Source organism: Lytechinus pictus, chromosome 4 (assembly GCF_037042905.1).
Source record: "Lytechinus pictus isolate F3 Inbred chromosome 4, Lp3.0, whole genome shotgun sequence".
NCBI lineage: Eukaryota > Metazoa > Echinodermata > Echinoidea > Temnopleuroida > Toxopneustidae > Lytechinus > Lytechinus pictus.
This window is the reverse complement of record NC_087248.1, coordinates 2,804,967-2,825,829: the sequence shown is the minus strand read 5'-3', so window position 1 is coordinate 2,825,829 and position 20,863 is coordinate 2,804,967. Positions and strand designations below refer to the sequence as shown.

Genomic DNA, 20,863 nt, shown 5'->3' with positions numbered 1-20,863 from the left:
TAAAAGAAACTAATTACACCTTTTCTGATTTCAAATATAAAATGTATGGTGTTCCTCACCTTGCATGAAGAATATTGTGCGGAATTGCCTCCGGATTGGTCTTTTCATACTTTCAAATCACTTTTGCATCCACTCCACCATTAATATTTCTAAAAAGATTTAAGCTGAAGAATCCTCTTTAAAAAAAGTTTTAAACAAGAATTGCTATTGGAAAGTAGGAAACAGTGTGGCGAGGATATCCTTTAGTAACGTGATGTCATCAATACAATAATCTTATTTCTACGCAATGTATTCAGCAATGTAATAAGTGATTGGTGGGGATTTTTTTTTTTACCTGATTGCTAAGAAAGCATGAATGCTTGTAATCAAGCAACCAGAGGACCGACTGCTTAAGGTCCTCTCCGAAGGACCTGGTAATGAGGATTAATGCCTTACCAAAGGGCACTAGCGCACCAAGTGGGATCGAACCCGGGTCACCAGAATACGAATCCCCCGCTCTACCGACTGAGCTATCGCGCATCCTAATAAACACACGAACTATTTTTCTTTCGTTTGATTTATGCATTTTATTAATTTAATGAATTTCCATATTTACACGGGATCAACATATACAGGAATAGGAGTATTGTACAAAAATAGATACATCATTACAGGTATTTAATATTGCGAGGAACAAGAAGATGAAACTAAAATTCTTAATAAGGGTAAATAAAAATCTATTAGCCCTGAAATCATAAACAGGTAGTTGGTTGTTCTAACAAAATAAGTAAACTGAATAAGACATAGCTTTTGAGAGTAAAATGAAATCATACAACATTCATAATCATTAAAAAAACATAATAAAAAACAACATTGGCATAGAAAACATTTATTTTATATTGATTCTTCTCATAAAAACTAGATTTCTTTGATAATAATATCAAAAAAAAATTTAATGAAAAAAGGAATAGTCGGTAAAGACAAAGCATTTACTATCTAAATTAACAAATCTTAACAATAACCTATATTTTTAGAGGGTAAAGAAAAAAACACACAAAATATCTTATTTTCAGCTACTGAACAAAATCAAGAACAACACAATTTCATAAATCTTACTCGCACTATACATAATTATATCTATTGATATGATTGAGAAATTAATCATTGTTGCACACATTTATAGAATTGTTGCATAAATAATTTTGTTGCAAATTTAGCAACAAATACACATTTCAAAATAATATGAAATCAAATCTATAAATTTTCTTGTATAAAATTCATCCGTTACTATTGCTTTGTATAAAAGTAGTAAGTAAAATAAAATGAGAAATCATCGATGTATCTTTAAAGTAAAAAAAAATGTTGACTACATTTTCTCTGAAAACGTTATAAATTGCTATGTTGTTATCATAATCATTCCCTTATAATGATGCAATGACACTTACTCCCGCAATAGTGACAATTTGACTTTTTAAATTTTTGGACACAATTAATGGAAACTATTAATAGCAATAAACCTAAATTGATTGATACTGCGTATTAAAGCGTTTTCTATTCTTGGGTCACGTGACCATGTTGCATGGAATGAGAGAAACTATCACCACGGGAGCTATAGTGTGAGTCAGGGGGTAAGCTCTGACAATCCTAATCCAAAATAAATCCCTTCTTAATCCGTTGAGAGAATGAACAGCGAGATGGCTCAGACACGGTAGGGGCTGTCAAAAGATGAATGGAGTGATCTTTCGTTGTTAGCCCCCCTGAGTTTCGACTGATGAAGACGTTTGTATAGGTATTTCTGGTTTTAGTGATGTCTATGTATGTTGTAGTACGCTCATGACAGAGCCACACCATTGAAACCGACTCCAGACCGATCAAAGCTATTACCCCTATTACGTTATTTCGAAAGGCATACCATCGGTCGTTTTGAAGTCAGTTTCGTTGGTGTGACTCTTGCATTTAAAGTGCTCTGAATTCGGTCATTACTTAAAGTGTGGCGCAAATGTCTTGTCCATGCTTCGTGGGGAATTCACTGTTAGTCAATTGTGTGTGATAGGATAAAAGATGTGAATATATAACTACAAAATTGAGTTTTTTGAATTGCGTATTAATCATGCATTCTGAATGACAGTTCAGTGTACAGTGCTGTCAACCGAATAAGTGAATTGTTGAAGGAGAGGGGAGCAGTATAGGAAAGAGACTTTGATACCTATAGTTGTTTTAATTTTTCTGCATTTGCAAGATGTAATCCAGCATGATTACATATACACATACTTCGAAATTCTCAGATGATTTTTTTCATGTATTCTTCTGAAACATTTTATAAAATTATCACTAATTTCCGTTTCCATCTTATATTCTGTATACATTGGCCCTGCAGCGGAGGCGTTAAGATCTCGCGTGAAAATGCAATTAAGCAACACTTCCTCAAAATTACCTAATTTCATGAACCTTCCAAGTTCAGAGATTATAAGCTATAGGTATTCGATAATAAGTCATCGTTGGTCTTAAGAAAAAAAAGAAGGATGAGGCCTTATGTTACACCAGTTTCTAAAATTAAACCCATGAGGTGCTTCCATGTCTCTTAAAAACGGCGCCAACTTAAGAAAGATCTAAGATCAACTTCCGCCATAGATTGGGGTGAAGATTACCGTGCTTTCCTTCACATTTTGTCATTCGCGAATTTTTTTATCTTCAGCCGCGTGACAAAGCAATATAAGATAAAGAGGATGAAAATATACCATGTAGTTGAGGAGTACAACTTTCGAGATAGGATAAAGATTCTTAGATTGAAGACATCTTAAATACCTTAGCAAACTCTAAGGACTTTGTGATCTTAAGCGGAAGTCATAGCCAGATGATTTGACAATATTCATTTCCTCTTACATACAGTTATGTATGAATAATTGTCTAGAAACCTTTAATAAACCAACAATTGATCCAAGCGTTCTGAGAATATATCTGAAACGATTGATTGATCAAACTCTTTATACCGGTATAGGTATCATTAAACTAAAGTAAACTGCTGTCAAGTGAGCGTTGCTTAGAAACAAGTGGAATGCCTCTGGCCGTCTCACCTGCATCACGCGATTCAATATAGCAGCAGTGCTGATTTTGAAAACTACTATAACTCGCACAAGATGTTCAGTGATACTTGGTTACTCTTATTTCCACGTTTTATGAACTAGACCAATACACTTATAGAGATATGATGGCAATTCAACAAATACCCCCAACGTGGCCAAAGTTCTTTGACCTTACATGACCTTTGACCTTGATCATGTGACCTGAAACTCGCACAGGATGTTCAGTGATACTTGATTACTATTATGTCCAAGTTTTATTAACTAGACCAACACACTTTCAAATTTATGGCTGTAATTCAACAAATACCCCAATTTGGCCAAAGTTCATTGACCCTAAATGACCTTTGACCTTGATCATGTGACCTGAAACTTGCACAGGATGTTCAGTAATACTTGATTACTATTATGTCTAAGTCTCATGAATCAGATCCATAAACTTTCAAAGTTATGATGGTAATTCAACAGATACCCCCAATTCGGCCAAAGTTCATTGACCCTAAATGACCTTTGACCTTGGTCATGTGACGTGAAACTCATGCAGGATGTTCAGTGATACTTGATTAACCTTATGTATAAGTTTCATGAACTAGGTCCATATATTTTCTAAGTTATGATGACATTTCAAAAACTTAACCTTAGGTTAAGATTTTGATGTTGATTCCCCCAACATGGTCTAAGTTCATTGACCCTAAATGACCTTTGACCTTGGTCATGTGACATGAAACTCAGGCAGGATGTTCAGTAATACTTGATTAACCTTATGGCCAAGTTTCACGAACTAGGTTCATATACTTTCTAAGTTATGCTGTCATTTCAAAAACTTAACCTCAGGTTAAGATTTGGTGTTGACGCCGCCGTCGCCGCCGCCGCCGCCGCCGCCGTCGCCGCCGCCGTCGCCGTCGGAAAAGCGGCGCCTATAGTCTCACTCTGCTATGCAGGTGAGACAAAAAACCCAAAACATGAAAATGACTTAAAGTCAAGTTTTTTTTACGTATCTATAAATTTGAAAAGGATTATCACATTACAAAAAAGGCAAAATAATTTTCTTTGCATGATGTTATGATCGTCTGATGACGCCTAATTCTTGAAGAGATAACTATGTAGGGCTACTCATCCCCTTTACCAGAGTTCACCATCACCATGATCACATGTAGACAAAATAACCCTCATTACATCAATATCCGATCCCGGACTCGCAGAGGGGCAAATTTTGTTCCTGCGCCCCAAACCCTACAGACCAACCAGAAATCTGGCAATGCCTATACCTACGGGCCCGGAAAGGTATTCTGAAGGGGAAACCGCAGAATAAATGATTATTTTGAAATCTCTTATGGAATAAAATTTAACTTCCGAATAGCTGGACGAGTTGCCCCTTGCAGCCCAACTGAATTATCGAAAAAGGAAATGAGGGCTAGAACTGTACCTTTAGGCATGGAGGGACGTGCACGGAGTGGAAACCCACATGAAAGTAATTTGTTTCTTTTATTTTGTTTTGTAAATCATTGCCTAAAGTGAAAAGAAAACTAGGGATGTCGACAATGAAGTGAATCTTGATATATCCTGTCCATACGACTCTAATCAACAAAACAATTAGGAAACAGATTATTTATTGGCAGGATTTGAAGTGCGTAGAATAATGGAAGCCAGAAATTATAATCCTTTTTGTGTAAAAAAAAAAGATATTGCAAGCGGAAAGCGACGATATCAATGGATTTGTTTGCGTATGATAGCAAAGCTAAATCATGTAAAAAGTGAAAGAAAGAAAGTTATTTTATTCAAAAATTGCAATTTCAAACAATAAATGATATCATAATACTGCATTAATTTGTTTTCAATATTTTGCTGTTTTTTGCCTCATAATAAATTTTAATGATGGTAAGTTACTCGCTGTTTAAGGGTAATTATTCGGATCACAGGCTTTAAATAGAATAGCTACACGACAACCATGTTATATCATCAAGAGTCAAAATAATGACATAAGGATTGAAAATATATTTGCAGCTCGAAGTCATCGAGAACATGAAAATGGAGAAAACGAATTTTTTTCTCCTCTAAGATTAACCTAGTCATGATAATTATATTCCATGATCGGTCAGTGTCCTATTTAATGAAAACATTGACAACCCCTCTGTCCTCTCAGTAGGGGAAAGATTCATTTCGTGATTAATGAAAAATCATGCTATTCCTGATGATGGAGTCACGTGACAGCACATCTAGGAGTCGAGTAACATCATGTCATGTTGGATGTTAGTCGGGATTAATGAGATTTAAACAATCGTCAAAATTGAATTTATTTGAATATATGTCAAGTGATAGAAATATTTTTTTCACATGGCGCTCCTGACGTCTTAAAACTTTATTCTCCTACCCCTATCTTTGCCTGAGCCCTCCTGATAAGGTGGTCGTGCACCCAAGGAATCCAAACCTAAGTACAAAAAATTGTTTTCCTGGTAACAGCGCCAAATCATATTGATATGCAATTTCATTTTCGTTAAATGATCTTCTGTGTTTCAGACTTGAAACGTTTCAGAGTATTCTAATCATTTGATAAAAATAGATCACAATGTAAACAAAATTAAACAAAGTAAGAATTAATGTATTTGTATTCTTGTTCAGACATACAAGATTGTCAATGAAAATACACAAATTGAACATTACGTTTGATATCTGAATTATCAGAATATTATAATTGCATTATCAGCCATCCCTTTGCACTTTTTATTGCTTTGTTTGCAGTACCACACAATATATAAAGTCCGAATCGTGCCTTGCACAATGCAAACTCACTCGAAAGGTCGAAGTTATGTTTTTATCACCAATGATTTATTATTTTTGACCTCTTTACTAATGAACGCTCGGTTTCTTAACCTACATGAGAAAGCAAAGACTCCTTGGAGGATCCACCTGTTTTTTACACCCCTAGATTCTTAATATTCGTCATTCAATATACAGTATTGTGTCGTCAGCTTAGTCACCCTGGGAGCAGCCAATATGACCTAGTCATGATAATGTAATGATTTAATGGATGACATTTTGTCGATTTGTTATGGCTATTTAAGGTTACAAGTTTCTCCATTCGGGGAGGGGTTTCCCATTTATCCTGTGGTCTAGACATTTTCTTTTTTGTTCATCGGTGTTTCAGTTAATCATTTTTCTCATTATTTGAAGTTTCTTATCTAACTGACTATCGAGTGGCGAATACAAGAAGTCGGTCGGGAATTAATGAAACAAAATTTGTCGGGTCAAACCAATGCTAATTTTCTTGAAGTCACAATAAAGAATGTATTTTGGATTACAAAAAACCATATTCATGACAAAAGACATTGTACTTTCACAATCAACGCTGACAGAACACTTGCCTGGTCTAAGACGACTCTTTCAATTCATTCAATATGTCATCATTTCAAAGAATAGCTTTACGAGATAATTAATTGCCAAAAGAGCCTCATATCTTGTTTTAACCAAACATTTCCCGAAGACAGACTAAAAATAGCGAGCGAGTCGAACAAGACCCCCATTTTAGTACCCCAAATCTTCGTCGAATCTTGAACACGTAAAATCCTGATCGTAATAATACTCACTGTTTTACGCTATACTGGGCCCTCCGATTGAATTTCCTGATATATTGACAAGCTGTACTTTTGCAGAAGTTTGTTGTAACGGAGGGGGGGGGGGTGCATGATACAAACATAATGAATGAGCTAAATATAGACACTTAAACCTTCCCCTTCCTTTTTGTGAAAATGAATTAAATAATTCTTGCAGGAGAATGAAGAAAAAAAACCGACTCTTCACTGAAATCTTACAAGGGTGTGGAGAGGTTCCCTGTTTTATTTCAGACACTGACCTGGAAGAATTATTTAAGGTACCTAGGTTACAATTTGGTATCTATTTTGGAAGTCGCGACAATTTAAAACTGACCTTTTTAAATGAAAATATGGCACCTATATGCTGCACAAGCAGCAAATTAGCTTAACATGAAGTGGTCAGAGTGTGTTAAATTTTCCTAATTGCAGTTTCAGTGGCGGTATATAGATAAGACATTGACTGACGTCATAAAGGGTAGTTCCACTAAGAGGGGGTAATTAGTGACAAGTTGACCGTATGGTGTCGTTAAAAAAGGGAAAGAATTGAAGATCGGCGTTGATGGAACTTAACTGACTTTACTTGTTCAAAGTTAGCACACACAAATATCCATAAGCATCAGACAGCTCTATCTGTAGTAGAATTGGGACTGAGTATTTTCATGAATTGAGATTGAATAATAACCTTTTTAAGACGTATATAATTTGTTTAATTGATCGAGCAAGAAACGCTGAATATTGGGAGTATTTTAGTATTATTGTTGTTCTGCCACTAGCGTTATCTCCAGTAGAAGTGCGATGATGTTACAATGACCTTCATCGTGACAAGGGTATTTTACACAAACGGCTATAGATGGATGTCGTGTGTGTATGATGTTATCTTCATATTCCCTTCCGCTCCAAAATTATTGGATAGCGTGACCACAATTCCCAGCCCCCGATCGCCACTTCCATAACAGTCACCAATCAGCCAAAAATCATTTGGGAAATGCAATGCGGGTTTCACCTTACGATATCAACCCCATTTTTGAAATTAACAGTAAATGCCAGCTAACAGATAAGACAGTATCTTTAATGATGGAACATGGTATTAGATTAAAAGCGTTAATGTGAAGTCCTGGTATCAAATTATTATAGGGACCATGATGTCAGCAGTTACTTCACCTGTATGATTACTGAAATGTTTCTGTATTGTACTGGTTTGTGTTATATTGAAAATTAAAAACTTTGCCAATGGCGGCCCAAAAGCCAGTTATAATTCTCATCACATGGATGATGATAATGAACGGAAACCCTACGGTAATTTGATTATGAACCAAACTGTCAATATACATATTGTCAATCTGTGCCAACAGCGGAAGTGGAAAAGGAATAGGCAAGTAATGAAGTGCGAAACCTTCTGAGATTCTGGTACAAACTTAGAACATAGTTGCCCGAGGATCCCTGGAAGGGGTGATCTTTGGATACGTCTTACACCCCAATACACACTTGTTGGGCTTCGAGAATGATGCTTCTCTTAGCCTGCAGGGGTTCATTATAACATCCATGGCTTCGAGATATATTTCTGGCACTCATCATTGCTTTTGTTCTTAGAACCTTTCCAAATTTGCACTAAGTTCAGACACGTTCAAAGACTCCAGGGGACAGGTTAGACATGTTAGATAATCAGATTCCAGAAACTTCCTTGGCGATTTCGCAAGTATAGCATGCCCGAAACCAGATGTCAAGATATACAAAGGTATCTTGTACCCCTTTTAAATATGTTGAAAGGGTTTACCCTTACGCCCCTTCCGGGGTACATTCCTACACCCCTTCCGGGGTACATTCCTACACCCCTATATGAATGTATACACATCACAAGACTATGAGCATGCATGGTGATGGAATCCCCGTCACCCCTACGGACTCCAGTCAGGGTCATTATACCTGAGCCGAAGGGATCAAAGGGGTAACACCTGTTCCCTCAAGACTTTGACATCTTCGGAAGATCACTGTGACTGGTAAGATCAAGAAATGGGTGTATAATTAGGGATGCATCATCACACTCTATGGGTTCATCATTTTGGTGTAACCTCTACAACACGACATTGCAAGGAGTATTTTAGAAAATCCCACGGGTGAAATAAGAAATGTTATGAGCATGGATATGCTGGAATAAATTATGTATTTTGTGTAGAGTCTATAGAAATATCAATTATTTACCTGAAGGTACACATTCATATCCTAAATCAATCTTGACAAATTATGAGACAACGCATGTTACTCAAAACTGTTTGATTCACTAGGTATTTAGGGATAAAGAAACAGTTCAAACTAATCAAATTAGGGAATGTTGGTTATGTATACCATGAACACTAAGCAGGGGCACCGTCGCTCTCAGGTTATGTAGTATTTAGTCTGGAGAGATTTTTTCTTGTCATTCAGTATTTATATTCTTCTCATTTAGTGATTTATATGTTATTATCAAATTACATTGTTGTTTATATCGCTGAACACCTGCTCACCAAAATGCATTATATTATGCCAACATGAAGAATGAATTGACAGAATCAAACTACAAAGAGACGGATGTGATAGTGAGGTCCACTTTCGAACCATTGCATCAACGTGGTGTCGAAATCATGAATGATCTTTCTTTTTTTTTTTACCTATAAGGATGCGATTAATTTTGTCCCTGTGTTCAGCTGTGAGTATCCTATCAATCTAGTTCTTTCTTTCAGGAGGGCATGTCGGGATAGGCACCGGAAATCACGTATATCATATTATGCGAGTATAACTCAACTTTCGGACACGTGTCTAAATTTGGCCGCGTAAAAGGATCACAAGCCGTGGGTGTAATGCCGTCATTGTGTCGAAACATTGATACATAATTCCAAATAACAAACAGATCCATTTTCGGCATGCATTTGTCAAAAAGGGCTGGGTTTACAAAAGGTTTGCCAACTGCACTTATAACGAAGTTCAAACGTGCCAGCCTCCCTTTTTGCATGATACATGTACGTACTATGGAGATGATTTGACGCGGTGATATCAAATATTGTCATGAATAATGATGAATTTAAAAAATTGCATTTTTTAAATAAATTAGTTATATTTACTTGGTTGGTTGAACAAGTGCATAATTTTGACAACTGATGTCTGATGATCGAACGGATATAGGTCATGGAAAAACCAGTCTAAACGTACCACATGTTATAAACCTATCAATGTCTTGGAAAGAAAGATAGGAACTAATTAATGTAATCTCTCACGTTCCCATGGTTGTTCATCACTGACGTATCACCTCTCCTAAGGACAATTAACATCGGCCCTAGTTTCACTTTCGAGATTTCGCATGAATTTTGTGACCGAGACAATTATGAAAGCACTGATACATGGTTGGAAGAACATGACATTTTTAATCTATATTTCATATTTAAAAAAATTGAGAAGAAGTCAAAGAAATGTGCATATAAGAGTTTAAGGAATTAGATTCCAAGAATTTCGTTTTAGTATTCTTTTGAATGATTATAGACCAATACGATGACTCTCATTAAGAAACATATATTAGTAGCATGGAGGCGTACTAGCGTAACATAACATAACAAGAAGAGTCACACCCTGATTGTTTTTAGCCTCATAATGAATGAATCCTCACTCTCCACATTGAAAATACAACATAAAAAATTCAAACTCATAGGAAAAGTATGAATCAAACGTAAATGTGTCATTACACATTCACAACAGTTCTATGACAATCACATTCTAATACATACCCTCAAGAATGCATTTCATCTTTTGTCATTCAAAATAATTTTCTCAAAATTGCATTCTGCGTATTTCTCAATTCTTTGGCACTATTATTCATAAAGCATCATTCCAATACCAGTGATGCGAGAAGGCGCTCTTTCGAGTCACACATCGTAGAGATAATTCTACAAGAAGACACAATGTGCTTACCATTGCATGTATCAGTTTACATATGTTTTCACATTTCATCCTCAACGATTGTTTAATTCAATCAATTATTTTCTCTTGAGTTCATGCTTCTGACGAATCGTCACTTCGTGGGTATCCAAATGTCTTGAATTCCACAGTGCTTGCATCACTTGCATGTTCATCTTTGATAGAACCGGATACGGTAGAAACATCACTCCTGTCGCTTCTCGAATCTTTCACCACGTCTTTTGATTTCTCCTTTATTTCAAATGAAAGTGTGATATCGACGGTAGGAATCTCTTTGTTCAAGGGTTTCACTACATCACCAGGAGATGGAATCATTTTTGACGATTTCACTTTCTCATTCATAGGTTTTATTGTTTTCGACGATTCCATGCTCGAGGGCGCAATTATGACCGGAAAAGGTGCTGCTGATTTCTCAATGTCAGTGTCTTTTGTGTGCTCCATGTCCTTGTTTCGTTTCGAAGCGAAGCAGACGGGTCCAGTGACGAGGAGGAGAACGACTAGGAGGATAGTGAGTAAAACTTCGGCGATCATGACAAAGATGAAGATGAAATCTGATGAAGTGAGATCACTAGGTTGGATGGTTGTCCGATTTATATTTTGGCTAACTGCATCGGTTCCAGGGTCGTAGGTGTAGTCCAGATTTGGATGTCCCAGGAAAGGATCACCGCCGTTTATGAAACCGCCATCACCACCATCCATGTAACCACCATCACCACCATCTATGTATCCACCATCATCTGCATCCATCAAACCACCGTCACCCTTGTCTGATGAACCAGACGATGATGAAGATGATGATGACGACGATGAAGACGACGATGATGACGATGAAGTCATTTGTGCTAAAATATTTGCTGCGTCTGTTACAGATGATGGTGGTATCAGCTGAAATGCAATTGTCAGGTTTCCAACTGATAAAGCACTTTGAGTTGCCGTTGATCCATTCTTATTCGCATTGTTATGGTCTCTACCCGTCCCGTTAATTTTGTCAGAGTACCCTGCATTCAAATAGTTTGGGCTCGAACCAGAATCCATTGTTAGACTAGTGTTAAACTCTGGTACAGGCGTCACAGTGGAAGGTGCATCCGTTGTTGCGTTACCAGAACCAGATCCTGTCATAGGTGCACCCGTTGAGTTTACTGAATCACTAGAATTTGTCAGTGACTCTGGTCCAAATGGAACAACGATAGCTGGTTGACGAGGCTCCCAGAGTAGGGAAGAATCAACGGATCGTACCTTGAGGTAGAGCTCCCGTTTTGGAGTGGCCTGCGAAAGAGGAGGAATGAAACAAGATATCTTGAGCCCAGTATCTTCTGCAATGATACGATGGATGATCAGTTCGTCACCATGGTGTGATAAGCGAAATCGCGATGGTGAGATGGTGGGGACAATATTCCAAGTAAAAGCCTGAAGCATTGGTTCTTGGGTTTTAGGTCCTCCTGTAGATGGACAATGAAACCTTACTTCCTGTCCTTCGTCGACTGAAGCCATTGATCGTTTACGAAGAACAAGGTTGGAATAGGGTTTTACATAAAGCGGCTCAATAGTACAAGTATCTCGGATAGTTCCCCAGTCCGTACCATTATAATGATCATATTCTACCGAACATTCAAACACTGCCCCCATATCACGAACGGACACTTGAAACAGGTGCATCAGCTCCGGAAAATATCTCCCACTCCCAAACTGAATACCTTCAAACCTTGTCCTGGAAACCACCATATTCCCATTCTTCGTCCAATTCATGCTGATCTTGGTATCCAAATGCCCTGCGCCATCAAGCTTACATCCCAGTCGAAAGTGCACCCCGACGTGCAGGTGACCAGGATTTGGGTCCCCAATACATCTCAGAGTCGGGCGTGGTTTCGGGGCGATGACATTTACAATGGCCACCTGAGATCGACGCCACCGTCGATAGTTCAACTCCCCGAATTCCACCACCGTGCAGATATACTCGCCGGCATCATCTTCTGTCACGTTGGTGATGAGCAGGTCGTACTGGAGATTTCCTTCGATCTGTTCTCCAACAACCACCAGCTTTCCTTGCTCCGATGCAAAGGACTGTGTACCACTCGTCAGGAAGGACGATGTCGGGTTCAGCTTCATCCACGCTACGGCTTGGTTACCACCGAGGTGTGTCACTGAACAAGTCAGGAGAGCCGATTCCCCAAGAAAAGCAGTAACATTAGCGGGTTCCTTGGTGAAATGGGGTAGTTCCTGGTTATGACCATAGTGCTGTGTCAAAACTCCACTCATTAAAGTTGAAAACATTACAATTAAACTGCAAGTTACAGACATCTTGACAGAATGTTTATGCTTTCTTTAGGAGTACATGTAGTTCAGAATGACACAGGATATCAAAGATGAAATACAAAGGCACTAGTCCAGGTTTATGATAAGTTCAAACAGTGATGCGTCATGTTCACTTGCCTCTTGCTCGAACACGTCTGTTCTGATCGGTGGCCTTGTGCTGGAATGATAAGCGCTACGGTGTGTGCGCCGAGTTTAAGTCGAGGTAGATAGCAAGCAGCACGCGAGTCAACTGATGACAAACGTGTGTGCGTGCTATCACGAAAGACTCATCCTTGGGTTTCAGTGTGTCAGAAAATATTGAGCACTTATAAACAGTTAGTTTTAAAGTTCTGTCCATGAATTGTATGAGTGAGAATTATAGTCGCTTACTTTACACATATATTCCTATTCCCTTTCTCGACCCACCTCTCCCTATCTTTGCTCCCCTCTCTCCCGCTCCTCTTGCTATCTCTCTACTTTAACCAAATGATTTCGCAACTCATTCATCATATATTTTCATGCATACGTTTATCCATATTACTTAGCATGCTTAAACATTGACAAATCAATGATATTTTGCCTGTATGATCTATTTTCATGTATAACATTGATGTTCATTGTTGAAATTGAGAATATAAGGGCACTTGTGAAAACAACTTTTGGGGATCTGATTCAACTATTTAAATGTATTCTTTAAAAAAAGAACACATGTTTGTCTTGCATACTTCTTTAAGATTCAAAGTCCTCGACGCTCAGGAGACTAATTGTGTTACTATAACCACACATGTCAACGTACTACTATATCAACCTCCAGATGGACAAATGAAACTTTTGCCCCCCCCCCCAAAAAAAAAAAAAAAAAACCCGACATTGTTCATAATTTGTTCCAATCTTATATCAACCAGGGCCCCGTAACACAAAGCTTTGCAATCATCGTAGAGCAGTTCTGTTCACGATTGATTTCTATTTACTATAATGTACAATCAATCTTAAAAATCAAGCCTACGATTTCATTGCTAACCTATGTGTTACGTGACCCTAATTATGTTTTCGTGGTATCTATATTTCGACATAGACCTGAATTTGAATTCATTTTAGCGCATGCATGAGCGTCTTTGTACGGTGTGTGCGCTTAAAGGACAAGTCCACCCCAACAAAAAGTTGATTGGAATAAAAAGAGAAAAATCCAACAAGTATAACACTGAAAATTTCATCAAAATCGGATGTAAAATAAGAAAGTTATGACATTTCAAAATTTTGCTTAATTTCACAAAATAGTTATATGCACATCCTGGTCGGTATGCAAATGAGGGAACTGATGACATCACTCACTCACTATTTCGTTTGTATTTTATTATATGAAATATGAAATATTTTGATTTTCTCATCATTGTCATGTGAAATGAAGTTTCATTCCTCCCTGAACATGTGGAATTCCATTATTTTAACATTTTGTGCTTCAGGCAAGGAGGTCCTAATCGTCAAATTCGCAAAAATTGAAATTTTGTATAATTCAAACAATAAAAAACAAAAGAATTAGTGAGTGAGTGACATCATCGACTCTCTCATTTGAATGTAACTGGCTCGTTCATATAACTATTTTGTTAAAAATAAGCGAAACTTTGAAATGTCATAACTTTCTTATTTTACATCCGATTTTGATGAAATTTTCAGCATTGTGCTTGTCTGATTTTTCTCTATTGATTCAAATCAACATTTTTCTGAGGTGGACTTGACCTTTAACATAATGAGTATTAGATGATCATTACATTTTTAATCAAAACAATTTACATTTATTATATTTTACATAATTTCGATTATGTTATTATGTTCCCATTTCATTCGTTACTTACATGTACATGTATCATGTGTAGATTAAATGCATTCCATTTTATCAAGAATTTCATAATTTGTTTTCCCTATTACATGTATTAGATAGGGGAAACTCTACTTCACGTAGAGATAGATGATCTCATCAGTTTTAAAATGGAAATGTCTTCAATACACTTGTTGACTGCCTATTCTCTCTTAACGAATTTATTCACAACATGGTTATCACCCCTATAACATTGTTAACACGAAGAAGAAACATAGAACAAAAACATACGACAACTATAACTTCTATAATTAGCACGAATGAAGCCGTTTCCTCTGAATCTGATCGGGGTCCAAGCGGTGTATAATATGGTCACAACTGTTTCTTGCGCCTCAGTAATTACAAACTTCCCTTTCATATCAACCCTAATCACGAAGCCTTCCTAATGGGAGTTTAATAACCCGTAATCGAATACTCTCTTTGAATCTTTATATTAGCTCCAGAAGCGAAAAGGGATAGGGTATTAAGCAAAGGGCTGGATATGTCCTTAAAACTTGCATTGAGTTTCTTGAAATGTAAGAATTTGTGGGACCTGCCCTTCTTGATTAACGACTTTGTCGAACATGATTTCATGAAATAAATGTACATGTGATGTTTACTAAGATATTGAATGTTGAAACAGGATTTATGAATCGAGTAGAAATATATATATATATAATGACAGACGAGACAATCATTGTCAACCTGAGAAAAAAGGTAATGAAATCAACAGTAAAAACAAAGCCGATGGTCGACAATCACGAAGCCTTTGCAACATGTATATGTGAGCCTCTCTTGAAAATAGTACACTTGTATTTTCAGAGAAATGATCAATGAAACCGGTGCAATTCTCTACAATATTTTTTCAGAGGGGGTATTACCTTGCAAATTATTTGCTTTTCATCGACAATAACGGTCGACCAATAAGGTAGAAATAGATCCATATTTTCTTCCACGAGAATTTAAAATGTTCATTTTCATGTATTTCGGGATTCGAGGGACTCGCGCAAAAGGCCCTGTACTGAGATGTACCTGCACCTTGAAACATATCTAAAACAATATTCTTATACGTGTAACTTCATTTCCTATCAGTTAAAACGTTCAATAGTTTGACGGTTCACAGTCACGGCACTGTTTTTTTAATATCAATACCTACATTGTGCCATGGTGTTCAAAGGGTTAACATCGATATAAAATTTCATAAATATGGTGTCTTATCTTCGTCAGACCGAAAAGAAAACGTCCGTATCTCTCATGTTACTGTTATGATGGCATTACGGAGGGAAGGATATTGATAAGATGATCATGAGAAGGCTTCTATTTAAAAAGGTCTAACTTTTGCAACCTCATATTCTGTTCCTTATCATTACGAGATCTAAAATAGGTTTTATATTATCATTCTACCTTTCTTTAATCTACACTTTTCACCCATTTCTTTTTCATTTATTGTTACCGTTTTATGGATTTCTTTTCCGGTATATTTGCAATTTCATCTCCCGAGGCCTTAGCACATCACCGATACATCTCTACATTTTTTCCCTTCAAACTTGCCTTACATTCCCTACTCTTTAATTTTTCTCATCATGACTAAAATCATTATTATCAGTATTGATTACTTTCATTAATATTTGTTGATACCATTATCATTAATGTGATCTATTATTCTCAGCACCACTCCTATCCTTCATTTCCTCCTCTCTCCCTTTTTTTTTTTGGGGGGGGGAGTATTTTTTTCTTGTGTTTTTTTTTTTTGCCTTTATCATTTATGTTCTTCTTCTTCCTCTTATTTTTCCCCTCTTCCTTTTTTGTGTTCTTCTTATCGCACTTCTTCTCCTTCTTTCTCACATATACACATTTGTAAGAGTATGTTGTAGACAGTAAATACACTCACGTAGAGAGTGTAGGATTTCCCTATATTCTAGTTGGCGCCAATTTTTTGCCTGATTTTCATCCAAAAGCTTACAGAGGATACAGCTGTCATTCTGTTCACCTGTTAGAGTTCGTGTTACTATGGTGTGTGGTAGACCTACATTACATGCGTATGTACCCCCCCTCTCCCACGAACAAAACCCTCACTCACACGTCAAACATACACACCCACACACATCCCGTCCTCTTTTTTTCTTTCTTTCTCTTTCTCTCTCTCCCCCTCTCTGTAGATTGTTTTAATATTTTGTTTTTCATTTTTTCTGTGTATAACTGCACATTTTATTACCTTTATCACCATGGTTTATCAAATTCAGCAAACATTTACCTCATGCTAATGTCATCAATCTTTTGATATACATGACTTGTCTTTTTATTTCTCAATTAGGCAACCCATTCGTGGGTAGCATAAATGATAATATGGTGGATCTTATAATATATATAAAGATCCATCATCTTTTCATTTACTCTCGGCGTCAAGATTATGTGGTTCATTAATGTCTTTCGTGTTATATATAAATTGAGGTCAACATGGTTAACATGGCATTGGACCATTACTTTGAAAACTAAAAGCATGCCATGTTATAGACATTATTAAAATAAAAAGGTTAAGTATTAACTCCACGTCATTGCATATTAACGTCATGTCTTGTGGCTCTGGTCTGGATTAATTAAGCACGCAAACTACTCACCTGCTTCTTTCTGACACATAAGACTAAAAATTTGACCTCTAAATTATGGAAGCGCCGTGGTGTAGCGGTTCTGACTTACCTTGTAATCAGAGGGTCGTGTGTTCGAATCCCACCATGGCCTAGCGTCCTTTGGCAAGGCGTCAATGCACACTTTGCCACTCTCACCCAGGTGCTAATTGGGTACCGGTAGGAAACAACCGTCATTGTGGTTGGTTTAGCAAGTGTGCGCCTAACAGGCAGCTTGAAATGCTATGAATCCAGTGACCGGGTAATAATAATTGTGAAGCGCTTTGAACAGTCGTAGATTGATAAAGCGCTATATAAATGCCAATTATTATTATAAAACGTTATCAGAATATCGACATGAAAGGTTCCCATCGGGTTCTTAAGAATTCTCAAAGCGTTTTACAAGCTCAATAATTTCAATAATTCCCGTATCATTTTCATATTCTAATAATAAAAAAGAGCATTTTACATAAAATGACATGCTGAAGGGCATGAGTAACATACTGGGAACAATACACTATTAGAACATTTCTACTGAAAAAACAAGAACTCCTGCAGCAGAGTCTCGAGAACACCTGCAATGTTACTGCACTGTGTAATCTTACATACATTTGTGTAAAATTACAGAAAATTGGTATTTGGTGTATGTAACCTTGCAGATTTCTTGTAATAAAACTGTTTGCCCCTTTTTTTTAAACAGACCTGTTCTGTAAAATTGTAGAAATAATGTACAAAATCTTTCCTGTTATAACAATTTACAGAATGATTTGGTTTTATCTTTCTGTAAAATATTTTTTTTCTTCTGTAAAATCTTCTGTTTTTTCTAACATTGTACACTCACTCCCCTAACTCCCCCTCCTCACAGGGACCTGGCCACGGAGGATTAGTCTATTGTTACTGGGGGTGCTGAGCATTGTCACAGCACCCCCAGTAACAATAGATAATCCTCCGTGGCCAGGTCCATGCCTCCTCACCCCCCTCCCCCGCCCCCTCTCTCCCTCTCTCTCTCTCTCCATTCCTCTAGTATATTTCAGTCAAAGTAAGTCTAATGCTTGGTCATGATGTTATTTCAACCCAGCGAATTGTTTTCTCTTAACACAAGACGTTTAATCATATTTTTTTCTTATAGAGCCTTGACAATGAGCCAAAGAGATCTACACTCAAATCCCCTATCTGACGTCATCAAAGTAGAATCTTTTATTACTTCTCTTCATAGATTCCGGCGTAAGACCTATGGATGGCGTTGTCTTTGGATATTTGCATCACAATTTGATTTAGCCATTAACTCATTTTATCTTCTTCATATTCTCACAATGAAGAATTATCTAAAACAACAGGGTTTTCACTGTAATATGGGGGGTGTAGCCTAGGAATGGTAATTATTGTGCATTTGAATTTATTCCTACTTAAAAGAGTACAATGATCACCAAATATTGTTCATGTTGCAGGCTTGCAGCTCAATATCAATGCATCTAGTCATGCAGTCAGTGCCATTGAATAAATAATCAAAGGAAGAAATGTGTATTACCATTCCTGGGATCAACAGTTTTGCCATTACAAAAAGTAAGAAAAAATTTTCATGTTCCCTTCATTGTCATATATTATTTTTGTAATTTCAACAAATTAAAGTTAGATTATTTTGTAATCAAGACAGATTAAACTATTACAAGGATTATTTTCTTTAGCTTTTAGGTCCCACTCATTTACAATCGTGTCAGCGATGTATCACCAACATTTATTCATGGTGCGTCACAAATGTTTGTATTACAGGGTGGGGTTTACGTTGTTGATTGAATCTTCGAGCCCCAGACAGGTATTTTCCCTTCAAATCCTGCTCAGACAAAGAAGCAAGACATCTGACTCTAATCTCAAAATGTATAAAACTGCGTCATAATCATTTTATGATCTCAGATTAGGATTTAAGAAATAACGATGATTAAGGGATTTTCTCCGTCTTCTTGCAAAAGCTCCGATTTTGCAATATCGCTTTGGTTTTATCTGGAGATCCTAAAGATGCCGGAATGTCAACGATTCGAATGCTGAATTACTTATAATTGTACAAATGAATATGCAAGATCATTATTTTTAAAAAGGTGGGAAATTATAGAATGTGCCTAAATTTGCCTAATGAACAAACAAACAAGCGGTCTGATCAACTAAACCAATGATTGCTATCAATCTGAGTCATGTGATCTTGATGACGTGTGTAACGTAATTTATTGGTATTATTATCTGGAATTTGATTATTAAATGGAAGTAAAACGATCTAAACATGTGGTTTGAAAATTGCTTGTTCCTGTATCCATATAATCATCCCATCCTTCCAAGCAATTTATAATCTTTTAAAGTTCCTTGTTATTTCTCCTTTGTTACCATGAAAACAAAGTCACCACCCCCTTGAAGATGTAAATAAAAGTTTGTTCCAAATTGAAAGAGAAGTGATAAAAATTGATAGTACGTAAATAACATAATCTCGTTATTCATTTTTTATTTATTCGGCACTTCAAACATGCATATTCAGGATTACAAAAGCAATATCAATCATTACATAAAATGACATAAAATATTATACAGGTACGTGCAATACTTGATTATAGCAGTTTGCCCAGTGCATCGTAAACAACATATATCGTATAGAAGTGATGAATTAGGGAGACTGATTTGATTTTTAATTAACTAATTAAAATAAGGGTACGGTACACTATTGGCACTTAAATGTATCTATAAAATTATGCTTTTAAAAGAATTAGTACACTATGAAAAAGGATTAGTCAAACTAGCCATGTTGTTGGTGAATATATGGTCCGACCAGACAAAATTAATTAAAATCAACCCATTTATTAAGAAGAATCTAATAGAAATCAGGTTCATATACATGTATTTTGACGATTTTTATCGGTGGGACTCAGTCATATTCATAATTTGACCAATCATTTTTCAAGAGTGTATAGGTCTAATGATATTCGAATGATTATATTATCACCTCACCACTGGCACCGTTGTCACTAAAGATGAGGTTTAAAGTTGCATATTTATTGATAAATAATTACATGTACAATAACACCAGTGCGTTTTACCTTCATTGGCAGAATTTATGCTTTTTAAGTTTTGCATTTCTTTTTCAATTATTTATTCACTCCCTTTAAGCAACGCTACGGGGAAAGTTTGAGGAAATGGGAAATCATACCATGAAAATATATGAATTAACCTGAATCAAATGTGCTATTATGTATTTCAGCAATTGAAATGTGTATGGGGCATGTGGAATATTGTTTTGATGAAAAACTTGGAACATTTTAATTCTTCACAGTTGCACACCAATAATCACATCCTCTCGTTTATAATTCCTTCCGCTTGCTCTCCACCCCTGCTGCTATATCTCAATATCATATCGCCCCCTCTCTCCATCTTCCCCCCTCTCTCATATTCTCAACTCTCTCTCTCCATAAGTTTCTTCCAATTTGCCCCATTTGTGTCTTTACTAATCTCTCTTCCTTTTCC

General features: G+C 36.6%; 1 protein-coding gene across 1 annotated transcript; it reads right to left on the bottom strand.

Annotated features, from left to right (window-relative positions):
* Positions 1 to 555: 555 nt before the first annotated feature.
* Positions 556 to 13,062, bottom strand: LOC129258563 (uncharacterized). The gene has a single exon (XM_064098084.1). The coding sequence runs from the start codon at positions 12,887 to 12,889 to the stop codon at positions 10,667 to 10,669; it is 2,223 nt and encodes a 740-aa protein (XP_063954154.1). The 5' UTR covers positions 12,890 to 13,062; the 3' UTR covers positions 556 to 10,666.
* Between the last annotated feature and the right edge of the window lie 7,801 nt (positions 13,063 to 20,863).

Coding starts and splice junctions, on each gene's coding strand:
- LOC129258563 (XM_064098084.1), bottom strand. CDS start 12,889: ATGTCTGTAACTTGCAGTTTAATTGTAATGTTTTCAACTTTAATGAGT.